Consider the following 21,166-nt stretch of genomic DNA (forward strand, 5'->3'; position numbering starts at 1 on the left):
GCAGCTCAGACAACTGCTCAGGCAACTTTTAAGCCCTTGGAAGGAGAATAACTTAAATGCGTATCAGCAACAGAAAAGGCTAATTTCAAGAGTTTGGAAAACTGGCTTCAACCTGCAGTGCGAGGAGAGGAGAGAGATAAGAGTGGCCATAGCCCTTCTTTTGTCCATCTCCTTCACCCCTCTCAGCACCAGCCCCACCACGGCCCCACCTGCAGGGAGAGCAAAGCCCCGTACCCCGCCGTCGTTCAGCGCCCGCACTCTGAACCGATACGTGGCTCCAGGAAGGAGGTTGCTGACTGTGCACTCCAGATCAGGACCATGATAAACTTCAGAAACAACTTCTTCAGGTTCTGTCATTTCTATGCTGTACTCTGAGATGGGACAGTCACCTTCTGATGGAGGGGCGTCTAGAAAAAAAATCATTTATGAAGATCATAAAGACACAGGCCAGGAAGTTAACTTTACATACCATAGACACATACACAACCCCCACACATAAACAGTCAGCAATGATCTTCCTCTTTGATAGATGTCTTGCCTGCAATATCTCAGCATTGACATTTTTAAAGCAAATTAAGTTACTTTTACCTCTAGTCTGTCACCAGGTCAGATTGTCATGTGGAAGAGCAACAGCTTCCCCAAGGCAATGATCTTTCACCCTGGGAAGCTGTGTTTGATGCTAGGAGGTGCCCAGTTACTTCTAAGCAGGACACAGTGGTTATCACCCTCTTCTGAAGATGAAAAATACTACTCGGCTTCTTTCCCCCCAGTACCAAAGGTGGTGGTGCGTACAAAAAAAAGTCATCAGCCACCCCAAATCTGTTCTCTTTATGAGAGAAGTCCTATAGTAGAAGTAGCAAAACACTTCCCCTAAGTCAATATTGCAAAAGAAGAAAAAAAGACCTTGACCTACAGAGACAGGTTTTGACTAAAACAAGAAGGGGTATCAAACCTAAAGGACAGAACACACTGCAACTTTTCACAAGGCTTAGCAACAGAAATAAAAGCTAAGGCAAGTTCAGAAACTAAGCCATCAAGATCAGAACTACTGGAAGGTGAGATGCCCAGCAGCTTACCCCATTGCAGCTGAACTTCTCTGTGCTTTGGCTTCCCCAGAACCCTGGGGGGCCGGCAGTGACCTGGGGCAACGCTCAGCGTACGGACAGGCAAGCTCTCAGAACACTGGAAGAGAAGAGGAGCTGAAGTTAGCTCTCCAGTACAAATACTGCCTACAAAGTGAGGCATGATTAGAAACTGGCAGAAGCAGCTGTTTTCTACAACTGCTTAATAGAAATTTGTATCAGCAATAAAGGACAGGAAATGCTATCAAGCATGTTACTTCTAAAGGCAATTTAAAGACTTCTTTCATTAGCACACTCAAAATTGTAACACAGGAAACTTTGATGGCTAATGTTGTGAAGTTCTTTATTTTGATTTTCCTTGTTTTTAAAATAATATCAAGATCTGAAGTACTACTAAAAAAAAAAAAAAAAAAGCAAAGCAGGAGGAATAAAAGTGTAGGTTGCTGAAATTATTTTAAAATCCAAAGAAGGGAATGGCAGAAATCAGTGGCTGGAAAACAGAACCCCAAAATGTAAAGAATAATCCATGCACATGAAAAGTAATTCATTGTTACACAAACTATGCCCACTGCATCTTCAGTCACCAGTTTGGGTCAGTACAGGCTCATGTACATGAGAGTTTGTGGCACTTCTCAAGCAAGTGATCAGATCAGATAAACATATTTTTTTCCAGCATAGCTATAAACACTCTCAGATTGGTTCTGAGGAAACCAAATCTCAGAAAATTGCAATTTTCCTGAAAAAAACCCATCAGTTACACATGGAAGTCTACTGAAATTCAGCAACCTGCAATCAAAGATGAAGTGCAATCAGTGCACCTTTACTGTGCTATGGCAAAAATATTCACCTACTTTTTAAAGCAGAAATCTTTTACCAAAAATAGCAGATAAATCTCTGAGAAACATAAACCAAATAGTACTTCTTGATAAATAACACTTACCTGACTGTGTCCACCAGTGCTGATACAGCATGCCCGGAGTTTATACAAAGTGCCTGGTTTCAAGTGAGTACAGGTATATTCTGTAGCTGATCCACTATATGCCACTTCCCACTGATTTGCTAAAAAAATGAGATATATCCAATTTCAGAGAAGTACAAGGCCAGAAGTTTACTAGTGTCTAGGAAGAAAGAAAATTCTTGAAGTGGTCTTCCACAAGTCATATATTTCAGGGAAGTCAGTGTTAATATTACTATGAATATTATTCCCACTTCAAGACACACATAGACTTATGCACAAATATATCTATATATATACTTACAAATAGAGATACTTCTAAAATATATTAAACTATCAAAGTAAACGGTGTGTTCAGCCCTATAACCTAAAATTCCACCAGTATTAAGAGAAAAAGAGCTTACTTGAAAAAAAAACAACACAAAACTCCCCAAAATCCAACCCATACTCTCCCAGGAACCCTGCAAGTATCTAACTCAGTTTCAACCATACCTGCAGCATTATTGCATTAATGATAAGGTCAGTACTTCTTTATAGTAGCCATAATGGATTGACATGCAGAAAACTTGCTTTTGACTTTACCTTCTGGACTCCCTTGAGAAATCTCTAATAAATATTTCAGGATCTCTGAACCACCATTATCCTGGGGAGGATCTGAAAAAGTAAGGCAAGTTGTTAGTAAGTCAAGATAAAGAGCAACTTACAGCAGAAGTGGGTAGCAGATATTAGTTTTCAGCATGAGTCAGAGTAAGGCACCTGGATAATGATGCTACAAACAAAATGTATGGGGAAAAGCACTGAAAAAGATGCAGCATGGAGGCTTCCCCATGGATAAAGGAAGCAGCTGGAATGATGCTGCAATGGAACACGAAATAGAAGGTGAAAAACCTGAAGCCACACTTGAATGCAAAAAAACAAGCAATATTTCTGATTCTGGAAATGAAAGAGCCTCTACACATCTTTTCAAATGTGAAAAAAATTTACAAGTTCTCCAAACACGTTCCACTTTGGACCGAGAATGGAAAAAAATTAAGGTATAGTATGTACTGACAATTTTATTTGAATTTATTATGACCCAAAAAAGCTCTGTTATGACAAACTGAACTGGCTTACCCCACTTCACACTGAAGCCATGAGATGTTATTGGCCCCTTAATAACTGGTCTGGTTGGAGGTCCTGGCCTGTCTGGGCTTGTGGTGCAGACCAACACTTCACTGGGAGAACTCTTTCCTTCCACATTAGAAGCAAACAGCTGAAACAAAGTCACAAGAAGTTTACCACTGTTTTACTGTAACTGCTTTTCTGACAGTTCAAGACTTGTTTTATTAATCGCACAGATCTCATTCAATTGGAAAGTATGTCACCTCCCAACAAAGCCTGTGGGATTCTAGTACCAGGTATTAGGTTGTCACATTGTTTCTTGACAAGCCACATGGATTTTTTTCCCCTTCCTCCACTAACAATAGACCATGACATGTTTAAGGTAAGAGCACTGCTGGTTTTCCCTTTGCAAACAAAGTCATATGGCAACTGTCAGTTATTTACTCATAAAAGCTGAAAACTATGACAATAACTATGCTATTTTTGTTTTGGAGGCATTTCAAACTGTTATTTAAAGCAAATTAATTCAGAGTATCAGCATAACACAATTAAAAGCTTATATAGCATGACATGCAAACAAGAAATGTGTAATCTACAGCCTGAGCAGGAGGTGCACAAAGAAAACTTTCTCAGCCAAATCCTTCATCTCTACTCAAGAACATCTTCTGCTGACTTCAGGGAGAAGGTTGCTAAACTTAGAGAGGATACAAGGACCTGTCCAAGAGACTAAGCAGATAAGGATTGTACAAGAAACCCCAAATGGTCCAACGTTTCATGGCTGCTGAGAGCTGTATTAGCTCATGCTAGTCTCTGGGACAGATCCACGGCCAAGGAAGTGAGTAATAAAATATGTATTACAATTGCTAATTGTAAATATAAGCTAACAGGAACATTTCAACTTGGGAGGCTCTGTTGTTCCCAGGAGCAACCACTTCTATCCTCTCTGCTAGCACAGGTGTCTGAGGAAAACAATGTGCAATTTTTAAGGCCAAAGAAGTAACTGAGGTTCACTTTAAACAAGACCTGAACGAAGCCAATAGCAGCTCCTGTGCATCCCTTGGTTCTTCTCTATTCTCCAACTTAAGACACCTTGCCATGAACACCATGAGCAATACAAATATCCCAGTAACAACTCTAGGGAATCAGCACAAGCTACAAAAATGGCCCACCACCATCTCATGGAGCCACACTTGGATCCTGCTTCCTTAAACCACTATGGACAGCCTGGCCATGGGGACACATGGGGACACAGCACAGCCCATCTGATGAAAACCACAGTCTCTTCTCCTCAACAGCAGCACCCAGCACTTGTATTGTGCTTGAGGGCTTCAGCAGCAGTGAGGCCAATGACTCAATCCTGTGTTTGCAAACAGACTTTAGAGCAGCTCTTGGGGGGTTCTGTGTTCAGGGGCACCCACAGAGCAGGAGGTACCAAGACTTGCCAAAAACGTCCCAAACCAAACACGTGTACACATGAGACAGAAAAGCTTAAATTTCTGCATGTCAGGGGAAGACAGGCACCTGAGCTGGGAAGGGAGCTGTGCTTGCTGGGCTCCTGATGGCCTTATCTCCAATGTGTAGAAGTGAGATTGGTTCTGTGACCGTGGATCAGGTTTTTGGGGAGCAATACAGCCAACTACAACCAGCTCTGGCCCTGAGCCACACTTCTACACCACCATACCTGACAGTACATGCTATGAGAACTACGATTGTTTCAAAAAGGTTAAGCAATGCCCATCTCCTGTGACTAAAGTAAAAACACAGTTAACTAACAGTCTCATCTCTTAGGTCACAGTATGAAGTAAATTTGTATTTGATGATATGGTTTTACAGGTAGTACTGAAGGGTCTCTGCAGGACCTAGAAACAACTTGACACAGAAAATACTATGCAATGCCAAGAGGAATAAGGTTTTACCCTGAATTTATACTGTGTGCTTCTTCTGAGATTCTTCACAGTACAGGCTTGCTCCTCTCCAGTGTACTTTGGGTGAAACACACTATCCTAGAAAAAAGAAAACCAAACAAACTCCCATAACTGAGGGACCTGAGGAAGTGCTCTGTGTTACAGTCTGTAGCTAGAACACATTATAGCAAATGGGCTTTATAGTCAAGTGCTTTTTATTATTATTAATTTCAAGCTGAAGGCCACAATAATTTTCCTTCTAGAAGGATGTTGCAGCTGATCTGAATAATATAATTTTGCTGTAAAATAAGCACAAACCACAATGACAGTTTAATAGGTTATAGAATCAGAAGTGACAGATGACAGAAGGCAAGAACACCACACAGCAGCGAGAAGGACACGGCAGACTGAACTGGCTAAGGACAAGCTGCCTTGTCAGACCTTACAGACTCCTGTGAAGCTTTGTAAAGTAATCGTGGGTGACAGTACAGATTTTTAGCACACAGCTTCATCCTGCCAAGTACCCAGTACTACTAAAAGACCCTCCACAACCCACAATCTTCTCAGTGATTTTGAATTAATAAATGAAAGCACAATCTAAATCATACAGTATACTTTATAGCAACACAGTACTTACGTTATCCTCTTCCTGAATTTCCAGGGTGTAGGAAATCACTTCCTCTGGTGTACATCCTTCTGCTTTATTCCACTGCAATGCGATCCATGTAACACCAGCTCGAACCAGCCGTGGTGCAGAAGGGGTCTGAGGAATATTACCTGCAGTGTAGCATACCACCTCCTGGCTGTACCCACTGTATCCACAAGGAGAGAGAGAGAGGAATATTAAAAACAGAACTTTAAAAGAACAAACCCGAGTGGATTTAGAGAAACATTTCACATTTAAAAAAAAACCTAGGCAATTTGAAATTGCCCAGGTGGAAAAGATGAGCACTCAGTTGGCAAATGCCAGAACTAAGAATGGAAAAAAATGCAGGACTATATGTGACCTCACAGCCATTTTTACAGATCTCACCACAATAAAACTGGAAAAAAAAATAATATTTGATTGCCTAAAAATACGACCTTCCTATTAACTGTGAAGTACAGGAAAATCTCATTTAAGAAAGGGAAATGAAAACATAGGAAATAAAGTCCCAGTGTTCAATTTTTGGATGTTGAACTTGAGATGCAGTTTCCACCTTTTATAAACTCAGAATACAACTTCTATTTAAACCACACCTCTGAAAGCTGAGTGCTCCAGCAAATCTAGTCCCAGTGTTTCAGACATCCTCCTCCAAAGAAAGCAGGGAAAATTTATCCAGTCATGACCACACATGCCCAGCATCATGTAGGAGCTGTCTGATGCAGGCACAAATACCTCCCAAACCTCCAGACTGGCTCTGCTCCTTTCTAACTTTCCCTGACCAAACTTCTTTGCATTTCAAGCTGAGCATAAAGTTGTTTTTTTTTTGCACAGCTCAGGTTGGAACCAGAGAGAACATCTGCAGCAGAGGAGATGTGTGCTCTCACCTTCTCTGAATCCCAGCACACAATGTCTTGAAACATAATAGGCAGTTGGGTCAAGCAAGTACAGGAAGGCTTCTTTTCAGACTCCATGCAGAATGTATTACGTACAACAGAAATTGGAGAACCAAGTTTAAAATGGACACATTTGGGTGAATTTTCAGGAGGACAACATCAGAACTGTCAACTCAAGCTAACATTCCTGCAATTTTCAAATCTCTGTTGCTAAAGTACAAAAAGATTTTGTTCCTTAAAGTCACTGCGTTAATTTAATACACACAAAAAGCCACATCTCCTCTTCTCAAAAACAATGTGTGTGTTGAAATATTCTTATAGTTTAAAAAATCCAGCTATAACTAACATTGCAACAAGACAAAAATCACCTTACATTGTAAGTTCACAAGCATTACAATCTATGAAAACCATCTTATGACACAAAGTGTTAGATGACGTGATCACGTGCAAACTGGGAGTGCTGTCTATAAAAATAAGCCCTGAGCTGTCGGCGCTTATCTCATAGATTAACCCAGAGCAGCTGACCATAAATATAGCTCTTAGCCCACTCCCTCTCCAGCTGCCTGAGAAAAAAAGAGAGAGAAGAAGAAAAAAAAGGGGGGAGAGGAGGGTTAAAGCATGCCCTAAGATCTTTGAAAAATCTGGAATCTGGCAAAGATAATCCAAAATTGGAAACTTTGCAGTCCTCTTCCAGTTACACTCAGCAGCTCCAGTTCAAGCCCCTTTCTCTCTCTCCAGTTCAAGTATTATTTCAACAGTGAGGGAAGTAATCTTGCAAGAAGTTGGCCAAAGGGACTCTGTGCACACAGGAAGAGTCCCAGCACACCTCTGAGGGAAAGCACAGGAATATGAATAAAATAACTTTTATAAGCTCCATATTAGTACAAGGTTTGTGTTTTGGAAGAGAGAACAATACAGGAATCTCTCTCAGCAAAACCCACTCTTATATTCCACTAGTGTTTCTTTTGCTGTCCTTCATGTAATAACAATTAGATCCTGTTTAGCTAAGAAGGACAATAAAGGAGTATACAAGAGTAATGGATGTTTAGCTGCTTCACAGCTAAACTCTTCCTGGCTTCCTTCCTTCCAAGACTACAGGAGAACAGAGCCCCTGTGGCACAATGTCTCTTTGGGCACACCCTGGTCCTCAGCTGTGTGACATTTTAGCCGAGTGCTCCCTCGCAGCTCCCAGAGGGTTGCAGGAAGTTTTATTTCTTATCATCTTCATATGAGTGCATCTGTTCATGTGCAGAGAAAAGTAAAACTTGAAATCCATCTTGTAGGGCCCTGGGGTGTGCCTGTTCTCTCTGGGTTCTGGCTCTCTCGCCCTCTTTCCCACCCCATCAGCCAGCCCTGCCAGTCCTGCTGAAGAAGGAAAGGATTGTGCTGCTGCAAACAGACAGAAGGGCTTTGCTTTAAACCAGAAAAATAAATATATCAAGATTCCTTTCAAAATCTGTAACTCAACTTCCTCTTGCTTGTTTTTCTTGGTTCACAGAGGTCCCTAGTGGCAATTTTACATAACAGATGTATTCTTTTTTATTAGAAATAGACCACAAAACACCATTTAACACCTGAAAAGGAGCCTATCTTTTAGCCTAAAACTCATCCTGAAGGTACATGGCGTTTCCCTGGAAGGTGACCAATACCACCAGGGAAGGTGCAGCTTACTCTAAAGCATTAATAATAGAGCAAATGTTAGATATCTAACTCAAAACCGTAAAAAGAAAAAAACAAAGATCCCCCCAGAAATTCCTCTTTACACTGTCATTGATAGTTAAAACTTCTCAGCTACCACTTTTTCTCAAGAAAGCAAGTACCTTGGGCAACTCACCTCGTACCGATGTCATTCTGAGCTGCTAATCGGAAGGTGTAACCCAGAGCTGGACAGAGCTTGGTCAACTTGCAGTGCTTCTGGCTTCCAAAGTAACACTCTCTGAAACCACTGTTCCTTTTTCCCTAGAAAGAGAGCAACCTGTAATCGCATAGCTATGAAACAAAACCACACGCTGCTTGCTTTAAAAAGGGCTGTTAAATGATATTAGGATGAAGATGCTTTTGTCGGGGCGCTGTGTAGGGCACCGACAGGACTGCTACCCTGACTAAAAGAATATGATCAAAACAGTCAGTCTGCTGTCAGATTCCTCATTTCAGACTCTGATCTTCAGGAGATGCAGCTACAGTTCCTGTCATCCTATCTGAAGTGTAATTTATCCTACTTATTAACCCAAAATCATTTAAGATAAGGGTGAAATGAATCTCTGAATCAACTCGGTCAGAGAAGAAGATGAAAGCTGCAACCAAAGCTTCTTGCAAGCACTACCCTCTGCACCTCGAATCCCACGTAAGCCCTCCCTGGTCCTTCCCAAACACTCAGTCCCACAAGAGGGCTCTCGTTCTCTGCCTTCCAGCCCCAGCGGCTGCCACCAGGGAGGGAAAAGCCTGGCTGAAACCCTCTGCTCAAACCCACGCCTGCCAGGGCTAAACAGGGTTGCTCCTCATCACGCAGGAACATTTAACATGCCAGGTTCTGTAGCCATCCCACCACTCGGAGCAAGTGGCATGTGACAAGCAACGAGGATTTGTAGGAAAGCCCACAACTTAACAAAACTGAAGTTTGTTATGAAATTGGGATGCCAGGGGTATGTTTTATGGGAGCTTCACATCAACGTGACCTGGAGTGATGATAAGCCCTGACAAAGCCAAGATGGGGCAACAGCGAGAAGAGGGTATGGAGAAACCACTCTGGCTCCCAGGTCCTTCCTCAGGTACACAAAGTGCAAACATCTAAACCAAACCACCCTCCTCTCAATTCCACCCAAGTTGGTATGCCCTAGGGTGAAAACCAAGCCAAGCTTTGTGCAGGACAGAGGCCGCAAGATGACAAAGAGTAACTGGCTTCACCCTATGCCACATGTGGGAAGTGGTCACTTTGAAATCTTGCAGGAAAAAGGGCCTGAGCTACTCAATTCTACATAAATAATATCTACCTGATTTGTAACAGTTTAAAGGAGGTTTATTCTCAAAACTTAGATGCAATATTAATGTTAATTAATGTTAATATTAAACCTTACAAATACCCCAAAGCACACCAGAAGAGAAGCCTAGCAAATCACAGCCACGTGCTCAACTGGTGCAGGAGATCAAGTTATACCCATCTCTGCAACTTCTTCTGGTGCAAGAGCTCTGCTATGCCATGTATTTTTTTTGGCACTTGTCTCTACAATTTTTAATTTATATTTTATCTTGGTAAAATCAACATCTGCCCATAAACAAGATTACTTTTTTTCACCTAATACATATGAACTTGACAGAAGACATGATGTTTCTACACTTAAGCAGACTATTAGGAAAATTATTTATACAGGTGTCCCTCACTGCAGCCAACAGCCTCACCTGCTGCTGCCTCCTCCAGCTCTCTCTGTCCTCCCAGGCACTGACTATTCCTCCTCCATGGTCAGTACATCACTTCTTCATTCAAGCTTTCAAAAATGCCTGAGTGGGACATACATTTTTCACTGGTCCCTTTTCCAGTTCCTACTGACTTCCACCTCTTTTCACTTGGATTGCAACACAGAAGGAGAAACTCCATAAAATGTTTGCAGTAAATGTCCAAATGGTGTTTATCAAACTAGAAATGATCTTGCAAACCTCCAGCACAGCACAACAATTTGGAGTCACTGAAGAGACATTTAGCACACTGGCAAACAGCCACCACTTTTATTTATACAGTGGGATCCTACACTTGTTGTAGAACTTGGTTTTACACAGAATTCAACTTTACCCACCTGCTCCAGCTGTAACATTACTGTATGGCTCAAGTAAATGAAGGGGTAGAATTGAAAGGGAATAATAAAACCTAAAGCAAAAGTTTTTTGTAAATGACAAAACTTTTTCAGATCTAAAATCCCTAGATACAGAGTTAGATGATAAAAGTCCTTTTGGACAAAAATAATAGGTCACCATACTTCCCGGCTAACCAATATAGTATTTAAAATCTAGACCATAAAAATCTAAGCAGTAATCCTATGTTTTAGTAAAACATACATTAGTGAGTTAAGGACTACTAAGAATAGACTTCTTTTTCCCTTATGCAAACTCTGTTTAATAGGCTTAAATGCACTAATTTTTCTCTAACTCTTTCATGACTTCAAAACCATTTGAAAACACGTAATCTCTTTTTCTATTCTGCTTTAGGAATATGTTTAGGGTTTTTTTTAAAATAAATTTCCTATTTTATTTTCTCCAAGTGAACAAAGTGACCAGATACTACTCATGTGATTGACAATAGATGGGCCACAATGGTGAGCTAAAAAGCAAACTCATGGAAAATCTCACCTGCAACACAATGCCAGATCTGAGAGCAGTGGACTGAGGAAACTCCCACTTGTCCAACTGGTGGGTTGAAACTTGGCAAGGATTGCCAAACATTTACATTATCTTCAAGTTTATAACAGTACACATTCTGATACTGTATGCATTTTTCTTCTAGCACTGGTATTGTGCCTTCCTCAGACTCAGAGACCGACTGGTATTCAAATTACTCAGACTGGCTGGTATTTTGGTTTCTATTGGCACTAATTGGAGAGGCTGGCTGATATTTCTAATTATCCTGGCATTAATAGCCTGGAAATAGTCTCTCCGCTCCATCCCTCCAAAGATTTATGAAAGCACTAATGCTGGCATAATTATGGACAGGAACAACTGGCAGGCTGGTACTGGCTGCCACCCAAGAGCCTTACAGCTTTCCCAGAATCCTTCTCCTATTCTTTGTACAGTCGGCATCCAACTTTCAATCCTTTAAATAATGTTTTGTAAGTTGCTTAAAATATACTGTATTATTTCTGCAAATACTTCTAATCCACAAATTTCAGGGGGAGAGCAGACACCGTCTGACTTCATCCCTAGCCCTGCCTTCTCCAGCCTGCATCCAATATTCTTCAAGGGGACAACCCATACTGTGATGATCATCAGAGCCTGCCTGAGGAAACATGACCAATTCAGCTCAACAAATCCATTAGAATTTGCACAATACTATAAACCAGCATTTTAATAAAATTTATAAGTTCTGCCCATTATTTCAGCTGTATTTCAAGCTACACACTCCCTTGAAAGAGAGTGCTTAAGTTTGTCTCAGAGACAGCATTTACTGAGATTTTAAATGAGTTTTGTTGACCGCATTCCCTGCACCAGACCTAGTAAATAAACACAGAAGGAATGGGCCACTGCAGCTACAGTGGATGCAGAAATAGAGCCTAGAGCTTCACAAGACTCTCCAGCAAAAGCCTGAATAAAAGCTGCCAGCACCAGATCTGCAACCAGGAGGGATGGTGGCAATCTGCTGCAGGACATGCCAGCATTACCTTCTGTGTTTGGCTCATGTTGGCAATAAAACCCAACAGCCTGATATTCAGTCTGGCACAAACCTATCAACAGTTACTAGAACACACACTAAGATCTCCACAAAGCATTTACTACGCAAGTTCCTATACAAATGACTAAATTTTCTGCATAAATATTTAGAAGACAGAACAGGACCTACGAAACATCCCCAAACTAATCACAAAACCCAGTTTTATCTAAGACTCTCCTCTTGCGTGTCTCCTAGGAACAGCACAGGAACTGAACAGACCCAGAGGACAGGAAGGGGAGAACAAACAGAAGTCCAAGCACAAGTGTGGAGCTCCATGTGTCTGAATTCTGGTGGGCCTGGCTGAGATGAAAGGCTTAGATTGTCAGCGACTGTAAACGAGCACATCTCTGCCAGCCTTGATAAGTCTGAAACTTTCTGGCAAAACAAACCTGTATCAATTTATCTATATATAAACTTAATCATTAACTCTCCATCACCAGATCATTAAATAGCATGGTATTGTATCTGTCTCTCTCTCTCAGAATGAGACACTTAGTGCAGGAGAATTAAAGCTGTTTTTGAGTTACAAACAAAACAGCAACATACTGCATGAGAGGGATGTCCTTGTCTCTGGCTCAGAACAGGCCTCTGCTTTCCCACAGAGAATGAATAGGATATTCTTGCTATCCATATGCACAAGAGAAACATTTATTTACTACCACTTAATCACAGAATGATTGATTCCCATCTAATTAGTAACAAAGACCTGATTCTTCCAGCAGTGCCAGCAGCATTTTTCAATGCAGTTACAGTTTACTGATTTTGATGAACGTTGGCATGAGGAGTAAGCATCACCACCTTCACAGACATGTTTGCTGTTCACTGTATTTTTAAAGCTATTTTTTCTGATTAGCCTTTTGCTTACCCTGAATAACACCCTGGCACAAAGTCATCAATTGACTAGTTCAGGTTTGCAAGTTCAAAGGGTTTGGGTTTGTAAAGTTCAGAGAAAAAGAGCCAGAAGGTGGACTTTTCCTTAATTACTACTTCTAACTGGTTTTGTTGCCAGACTGCTATTGCCAATCCCAGCACCCGAGGTGCAGGCATGTCCAGATCCTACCAAATTCCAAAATACCTAAGAGAGGCCGATCCTAGCTCCTTTGAAGTCAATGGAAACTTTGTCAGTGTATATCCAAATTATCTGAGTGACAATTGACTGAACTTACTCTGCTGTTAAAGACTCTTACTCTGCTGTTAAAGGAACAAAGATTGTTGTTCTCCACGGTTCTTCATGCATTTTAAGCTAAAACAGTTTATTAGCAAGACACTGCTACTTTCAAGCTGCATTCAAAGACCTGTGTCAGTACTGAGAAAGAAAACTACTTGCATTTCCTAAAGAACATGTAATGCCAGTCACATTACAGCCAATTTAATCCAAATTGGGAGTGATGGTGGAACAACAGGAATTTTTCTATTGACTACTCTACATTCCACAGTCTGCAGGTCAGGAAAAACCCCAAAACTCAGAAGTGAAAAACAAGGTGCTTAGTAGGGGCACATACTAAGCAGCATAACCTTCTCTTCATCGAAGTCTGAACACAACACACCTAAATCCAGTGAAGAAACAAACACACCTCACTTGTGTTTCATCTAAAGCTCCTCTAATGAGGCGAGAGGAGGTTTTCAAAGTGTGAGAAAAGACAGCGAAACCAGAGGATGGGAACAGTACTGCAGCTAATTTCAGCAAGACACAGTAAAATAAAACCCTACCTGCCCCAAAGCCCTTTCTCCAGTCCCTTGAGGGACTCTGCAGAGATGTGGGGGGCTTGCAGCAGGTCGGTGGGGTTGGACTGGGTTTTCTGAGGACCACAGTCCCCAGGGTACCACGCAGAGCTCCAAGCACCCACCTCAGCCCTGTGGGACTCACCCTCTGGCTACAATTTACAACCTCACCTAGCTTTAGGGCTGGAATATACGAATACATGCTGCTTTTGCTGTAGTTTTGCAGCAACAGTTTATTTTTTGCATATAGAAGTGATGCCACCTACACTCCAGGCTGCATTTTAGATGCTATGAACCATGCCTCTGCCCTGTAAAAACAGGAGATACCAGCTGAGGTATTGTTGAACATCTGACACTCTGCAAGATATGAATTGCCCCAGAGACAAGAGACAACCTGTTACCCACCATGCTGCTGGAGCCCCTCCCTTGGTGGAAGGAAGCACAGCTGGAGCTGGGGAACACGCCAGCATGCCTGGGAGGCAGCCAGGCATGCTCGTCCAACCACCTCCATCTCTCCCCACGTCTCCTGTACCCAATGCCAGTTTTGTTTCTATAGTCTGAGGCTCTAGTCTTGGCACGACACCTTTCCAGGACCTCCATGTCACTCCTGTGTTATGAGGGCTTTGCTTTCCACAACTCACTTGCACACCATCCTTCCCTAGGCAGGGACTCCGCTTCTCCAGGCAGACTGCCATTTTAGGGTGTTTTTCTAACTTTATCATTGGATAGATTTCTTGTTCTGCACTCGTGCAAAGCCCTCTCTGCTTTGCAGCCACTATTTAATTTCCTTCTGATTGCTGATTTTCCCGTGTTTATGTTTCATTCTGTGCCCTGTAGCTAATGAATGTTGCTCTAGCTGAGATCTGGCAGAGCATTCGCTGGGGCCTGGCAAGCCTTCCCCTCTTCCCTGCTGTATTTATTTCTTGATTTCACCAGGACACAGTGTGGCATTGTGGCAAAGTCAGTGCTTTTGCTTACGTGGAGTTTACACAACCAAGCACAAGGGTGCAGGGCACTGCGAGTGAATTTTCTTCTGTACCTGGGTGCCATAACTCAGCAGGTAACTGCACCCTACACCAGCAGCACAACTTGCCATGGCACATGAAAAAACGAGGGACCAGCTTGCCCAGCTCGCTGTCCCTGGCAGAGGGGGCTCCTGCAGCTGTAGGCACAGCCAGCCTACACCTTCAGACTTCTTTCATGTCTTAAGAGCAAGTTTTAATTCAGCAACTCAAAATTGCATTTCTGTCTTATATCAGAGGAGAAAAAAAACAATAATCACAGAAACTACACCTGTGGCATTTAACTGCCTCAGAAGCAGGTGACTACATTTCAGTCAGGAGTCTTGTCAAACCCTTGGAGATGAACCAAATTAATTTGTGCAGGACCATTATTCTTTCATCTTTGCTGGCCATCCATCCACTGGGATCTCACATTATAGGATTGTTACAGAGAAAAGAAGGTAATTAAAATAGATAGACTAAGGGAATCAAGATGCTTTCATTAATTGGTACCTGAGCTAAGCTAAACCAAACTACTTTTGCTCTGTGAAAAGCAGACATCACAACAACTCCTTCTGAAGATAAAACTCTAGGTATACACTCAGTATTCAAGGGAGAGGGACAGCAAGCTTTTCTGAATTTATTATTTAATTTTAGTTCAATTCAGTGGGTTTCTCATCATGTAGACCCCACATGCTGTGATACTGCATCCAATAAATGTTTGCACAGTGAGCAGTTCTGAACATTCAACATGAAGCACAAAGATCTTAGAACACATTACTAGTGAAATGATGGAAAACTATTCATAACAGAATACTCTAAATTATTTTTAAAAACCTCAAGAGGCCTTTCTCAGACTGTACAACTAAACACCCCTCCACACTCTTAATTCTCCTGACTCATCACTTTTTTTCTTTACATGTTGCCCAAGCCTTTCCTGCCACCAATACATATTTTTTCCTTCAAAGATGATATTCATTTGCACAATAAGGCAGAAAGGAATTAGGGGATGGAGGGAGGACTCATAACCAGAACCTGCCACCAGCAAATACTCCACATCTTCTGCTTTTGGCACTCTCCCTAGCAGCACACTGCTCACTAAGGATGTAAAGATATTTGGGGCAGAAAACCTATTTCTACTGCTAATTGCCACTAGGTAAAGGACACTGTTATTTTGACCCTGAACACATTCTCTGTAGAAAGGGTTGTGAGATCATGACCCTTCTCCTTTGAGGAAGGAACAGTTTTGTCACAAGCAGAACTTTAGGATATATCACAAGCAATTTGAGAAATAATTCTAATTAACAAATAAAGTGCACTAAACGAGAAGCAAGAAGTTAGATTTCAGGAGTACAAAAGGAGGACATGGTCTCTGGGCAAAATACACTGAATGAAGGTTTTCCCCCCACTGCCCCTTTCACCTTTCCAACTTTTTACCTAATTCATTTTCCTACAGCTATTTTCTCCTGCATTTAGTTATTTTTCTTTACTCAGCAAATCCTTGTAAAGTCTGAGTGCCATTTATTTATGTATTTATTTCAACTAGTTACTACTGACCTCATCCCACTCCAGAAGGTAGCTGGTGATTTTTGAACCATTATCAATGGGTGCCTATAAACAAAAATAAAACAAAAGGTTGATTTTGGGAATATGAAGGAATAACTTCCCCTCCCAGGCAAATGAGTACAGTTTGAAGTGAAACCGAAGCCTGGGGGTTGCACATAGCTTGGCAACCTCTGAACAAATACTGAGAAGTTAGACATAATGAAACACAGACATTTTAGAAGTCAAGTCAGTGCACAGGGAGGGATTCGTCAGAGTACAGCAAGTTCAAGTCCCTTACTGAAAAATTACTGTCTCAGCTTTCAATTATTTTCATCTATTATGCTCACTGTCAGTAAACTGTATTTTTCACTGCTTTCTTGTCTGATCCAAGCATGACCTACCTTCCATTGTAAGGTCAAGGAGCTTTTGGTCCTGTGAGAGGGTTTGGGTGGGAAGGGACACTCTGGTGCTGAGCTGTGAGTGGTGAAGCTGGCTGGCTCCGAGCAGGATCCCTTTACTGAATTGTACATTGCATATACCCTGGAAACAACATTCAAACAGGTTATAAATTTGCTGACAGCCTCGGGGTGGGAGAGCTCTGCCTTAGCCACAATATTTGACTCTCAAAGCATCCACAATTCCATCCACTAATGACAGATCTCTCACAGACCAGTGGCTTTTATTATTCTACTTCACTCGATACAAGTATGCAAGAAAATTCACAGCAGAAGAGGAACATTAGTGTTTTGTGCAAATACTCCCAGAGACCACTGAGTTATCATCATATTTTCTTTCCACAACTGTTTCATTGCCCATAGCCAGACTTTCACACATAGTGTTAAAATCCTCTTCACAAGTATGAAATAATGAGAAAAAGGTATAAACTTAAATGCCTGGTTTACACTTGTTTCAGATGTAGTGCGTTGAGTGGTGGGAGCTGCTGGTGTCTTTCCAAGGGTAAGAGCTTCTCCTACATAGCTCAGGTGTCAAAACTTAGTGGACCTTCATGAACTACAACTAGTACAGCTCAGGAACACTGCTCTGGTAGATTAAAATCTTCAAAGTAAGTTCGATTCCAGGCAAATCCTCTCTATAACAGCACAGAAGGGGATACACAATACCAAATAATGTGGGAAAGTGAATACACTATAATTGTGCACTTCCTCATGAGGTGCTTTTCTCTGAAAAATTAATGATACTATTTTTTTCCCTTCACATTTTCCAGGCAGCAAAAGAAAAGTGGAAATTGGAAGCCTACTCAAAAAAATATGTTCAAACCATGACCAGACGATGACCTCTGAGCTGCCTGTAGCTATTGTGTACTTGAATGCAGAGTTTAAGAAAGGGCAATTTCTAAATTTGTTTTCAGATAAGAGCAATTTCTGTACAATGGCCACCTACATAGAATCAAACCTTTCGGGGAAGCTCACAAGAACTGCTACAGTGCTGCTTTACCCATCACCTGCTAGTAGTCAGGAGTGGAAACAAATGCAATTAATTAATTGTCTGCATCTGGCAAGGGGTATGTACTGTCCTGGAAAGCAGCACAGCTGAGCACCACACACACCATCGGGAATACAACCATGAGAAAAGGAGCTGAGTGGGCATCTTCTGCAAGCCACTGGAACACCAAGCACTGTCATCTCTGAAGATACCAAACTAACAGTGTTGGAAGAAACCCAGAGGCAGATTCAGAGGGAACCCGACCCTCCTGGTGCCCAGGGCCCAGCAGGGCAGGAGCAAGAGCAAGCAGCTTGTCTGTGTGGACACAAAGCCCGGAGAGATGCTGCCAAGGTCAAGGAGACCCAAGGCAGTCTGCTGAGTAACTGCTGGCTCCATAAATTTCTTTACTTAACAGATTTATTTCTTCACAGTTGTTAATACATAATGCAGTTTCAGTGAAGAAAAAAATTGTCATGGAAAGCAAACAGTTCAGTTTCCCTCCACTACAAACACACGCTGCTGCTTTTCAAATCTGACTTTTGTATCTGGCAGTCGTTTCTTTTTAAGCAAAAGTTATTGCTAACTGCTCACAAACCATTTGTAATTTGGCAAACCTGCAGGAACACAGAGGGAGCTGTAGGTAGGGAGAAAGAAGTCACCAGGACAAAGGGCAAATATCCCCCAAGCCCCTAAAAATGGCATGAGACCTCAACCTCATGCTGCATGAGGGAACAGCTCTGCTGAGGGAAGCTGGCTTTAAAAGTGATGCTCAATTGCTTACAGCAGGAAGCTCAGCAAGTGTTTTACAACCTTTCCCTCCTCACATCCATTTGCTGCTAGGGCTGGGACTACTGCCCAGCCTGGGAGCCCGGGTCTCTCACTTATTTACAAGAAGTTACTTTTCATGTTGTGCTTCTACTTGAAAAGTTCATTTTAGGGCTCCACTAAAAAGTACCCTTAAAAAAAAAGGAGCTATAGTACCAGAGAAAGATAGACACATGTTGGTGTTGGGTCTTTTATAGAGCTCAGAGGCAGTGTTTGTTCTTTAAAGTTTTATGAACGGTAGCAGCCTTGATGTGAAAAAGCACACCAAACCCAGCCCTTGTCTGGAAAACCAGAAGGAAACAACAGACAAGAGTGAAAAGATTTTTTTATTTTTTTTAAAAGGATATTGAGCATAAATGAACAGGATGTGAATTTGAAACCTTGGTTCAAAAAGCAAAGTCTTTAAAGAAATGCAATACAAGCAGATAACAACACAGACTGTGTGAAAAACATCAGGGAGCAAAACCAAGAATGTGTTAGTAGTTACTAAATGTGTAAACTACACTTTTAGAATCAAAGAGATAATGCTCTGAAAATACCAAAATAAGCCAGTGTGAATCCATGTTTTGGGGAATAAATGCTGAAATTACTATGGTCAGATGGATCTGTTATTAGCAGATGACAAGCACTTTCACACCTCTTATACAGACAGAAATAGAGCTATGCAGATGTCTCTTTTCCTCTTACTATAGTAATGATGACAACATGACAGAAAATGTATTGCTCCTCAAGCATTCTCGTAACTTAAAAGCCTGAGATAAAATTCAGCAAAAAATACTTAGGAGCCCCTGATAAAACACCTGTAGAGGTGACAATGAAATTCTTGAGCTATGCTGTACAGTTAGACAAAAAAATTTCATATTTATTCTCACACAACTGAAGAGTTTGCATTTCACACTCACCTGACATGATAATCCGTTGCTGGCCTAAGGTCTTTCAGGTTGTATTCTAATTCTTCTCCACTGCAGGAAAAAAAGCCTCAAACCAATGAATCAATAAATTGTGAAAAGCAGAATGAATCATATTTAACACAGCTAGTGATTTTCCAGTGACTAGCAACTCCCTCATGTTATGATTTGAAAAAAGAAAAAAACATCCCATGACAAAAACACAACAAGAAACAATAATATACCAACAATTTGTCAACACACTTAGTGTTTACTGAAAACTTCGTAGTTCTGTATACATAGCAGAAAAGTAGTTCTCTTCCCAATTGATACAGTAATCTGGCTATATAGGCTTATTTCAATGCTATCCCTACATTTTTGTTGATATTTGCATAAAAATAATTGTGTTTTTCAACCCTCCTGGAGCTGAAAGGAGCAGAAGCAACTTGATGGGGCTCTGAGCAATCTGGTCTAGTTGGAGATGTCCCTGCTTATTGTAGGGAGGTTGGACTAGATGACCTTTAGAGGTCCCTTCCAAATGCATTCTATGATTCTATGATACTTTCTGCACATCCACTATTGCAAAATACTTTTTAGAAAGTGAGTCATGAAAATTCAGAGGAAAAAGTACATTCTGTTGCACAACTATTTAACTTCTTTGCTTTCTCTTCCAGAAACACACAGTTTGTGAGGACCATGGCAAGGAGATGTTGAATTAATTCCCTAACAGCTGGACCCAGATCTCTTTCAATACCAAAAAAAGCAAAAGCCTAGTTGCAGACATTTTAGGAAAAAAACACAGCACATTATTATTAATTTCAAACATAGCCAATATGGTCAGGGCTATTCTTTTTCCTTCTGGTTTGTTTCCTGGTAAATGAACACCAGGCTCAGTCATGTGTTGCCACTTCTGTGAAGATTAAGGTACAGGTCAGTGCTCAATAAGGAACAGCCATCTCATGTAAGTGCTTGCCTTATTCATGACTTTATTAAAATGTGGGAAACAAAACTGTCAGTTTAACATACAGAAAAATCTTATAGAGAGTTGGACAAATGCAGGGAGATGCCCCAAAAACTTTAAGAAAGCACATGCCTGCTAAGCTGCCAGAAATCTACCAAAACCTCTTTTTTTCATACAGTCCAATGCTCTGAAAATCCATTTTTTTTTTCCTCTGAAAGGAGTGCAGCTTCTTGCAAAGACAATGCATACAACATATTGCAGACTTGCTTTTGCCTGTAGTAATAATGATTATGGCTGCTAATGGCTGTACTCTGGCCAACAGCAGGAGACAGATTACTTGGAGCAGCTTTAAAACAGATGCACAACATTTCATAACCAGGAGAAAATGTGCAGCCATCACACCACCAAGGACAAGAGGTACTAGAAATTCTCCTTCCCATTTCAAGAGCTCAGCAGCACATGTTAGCCCATAGAGATGCTCACAAAGAGCTAGTGAAAATACCAGAAAAAAAAAATCAGGCAGTGTTTTCCTGGTTGATTTTTATATTACCCAAGACAGTTCAGGCAGACCTGCTAACTTTAGCATGCCAGAGGAATACCCTAATTCACAGGATGTTTTGAGAAAGGAGATAGTTTGGTCTCGAGAAGTAATTCCATAAATGCTGTACCACCTGGACTCTATTTAATGAGATTTGGGAAGGATTAACTATCTCACAGCACCTGAGGTCACACATCAACATCTTCTATCCTAGATGTCATTAGTGGGGGGGGGGCGGGGGCAGGGGGGG

At 41.3% G+C, this 21,166-nt stretch overlaps 1 protein-coding gene across 3 annotated transcripts in view; it reads right to left on the reverse strand.

Annotated features, from left to right (window-relative positions):
- The window catches only part of FNDC3B (fibronectin type III domain containing 3B), a 196,654-nt gene that overhangs the window by 44,306 nt on the left and 131,182 nt on the right, over positions 1-21,166 (reverse strand). For all 3 annotated transcript variants that reach the window (XM_051626737.1, XM_051626738.1, XM_051626739.1), the window contains 11 exons: positions 19,433-19,492; positions 16,664-16,802; positions 16,275-16,328; positions 8,416-8,540; positions 5,680-5,854; positions 5,055-5,141; positions 3,151-3,289; positions 2,620-2,691; positions 2,023-2,141; positions 1,077-1,182; positions 235-407 (listed from right to left, as the gene is read on the reverse strand). In XM_051626737.1, coding sequence (XP_051482697.1) covers positions 235-407; positions 1,077-1,182; positions 2,023-2,141; positions 2,620-2,691; positions 3,151-3,289; positions 5,055-5,141; positions 5,680-5,854; positions 8,416-8,540; positions 16,275-16,328; positions 16,664-16,802; positions 19,433-19,492 — 1,249 coding nt within the window. The remainder of the gene's footprint in view (positions 1-234; positions 408-1,076; positions 1,183-2,022; positions 2,142-2,619; positions 2,692-3,150; positions 3,290-5,054; positions 5,142-5,679; positions 5,855-8,415; positions 8,541-16,274; positions 16,329-16,663; positions 16,803-19,432; positions 19,493-21,166) is intronic.

Source organism: Apus apus, chromosome 8, assembly GCF_020740795.1.
Source record: "Apus apus isolate bApuApu2 chromosome 8, bApuApu2.pri.cur, whole genome shotgun sequence".
Classification (NCBI taxonomy): domain Eukaryota; kingdom Metazoa; phylum Chordata; class Aves; order Apodiformes; family Apodidae; genus Apus; species Apus apus.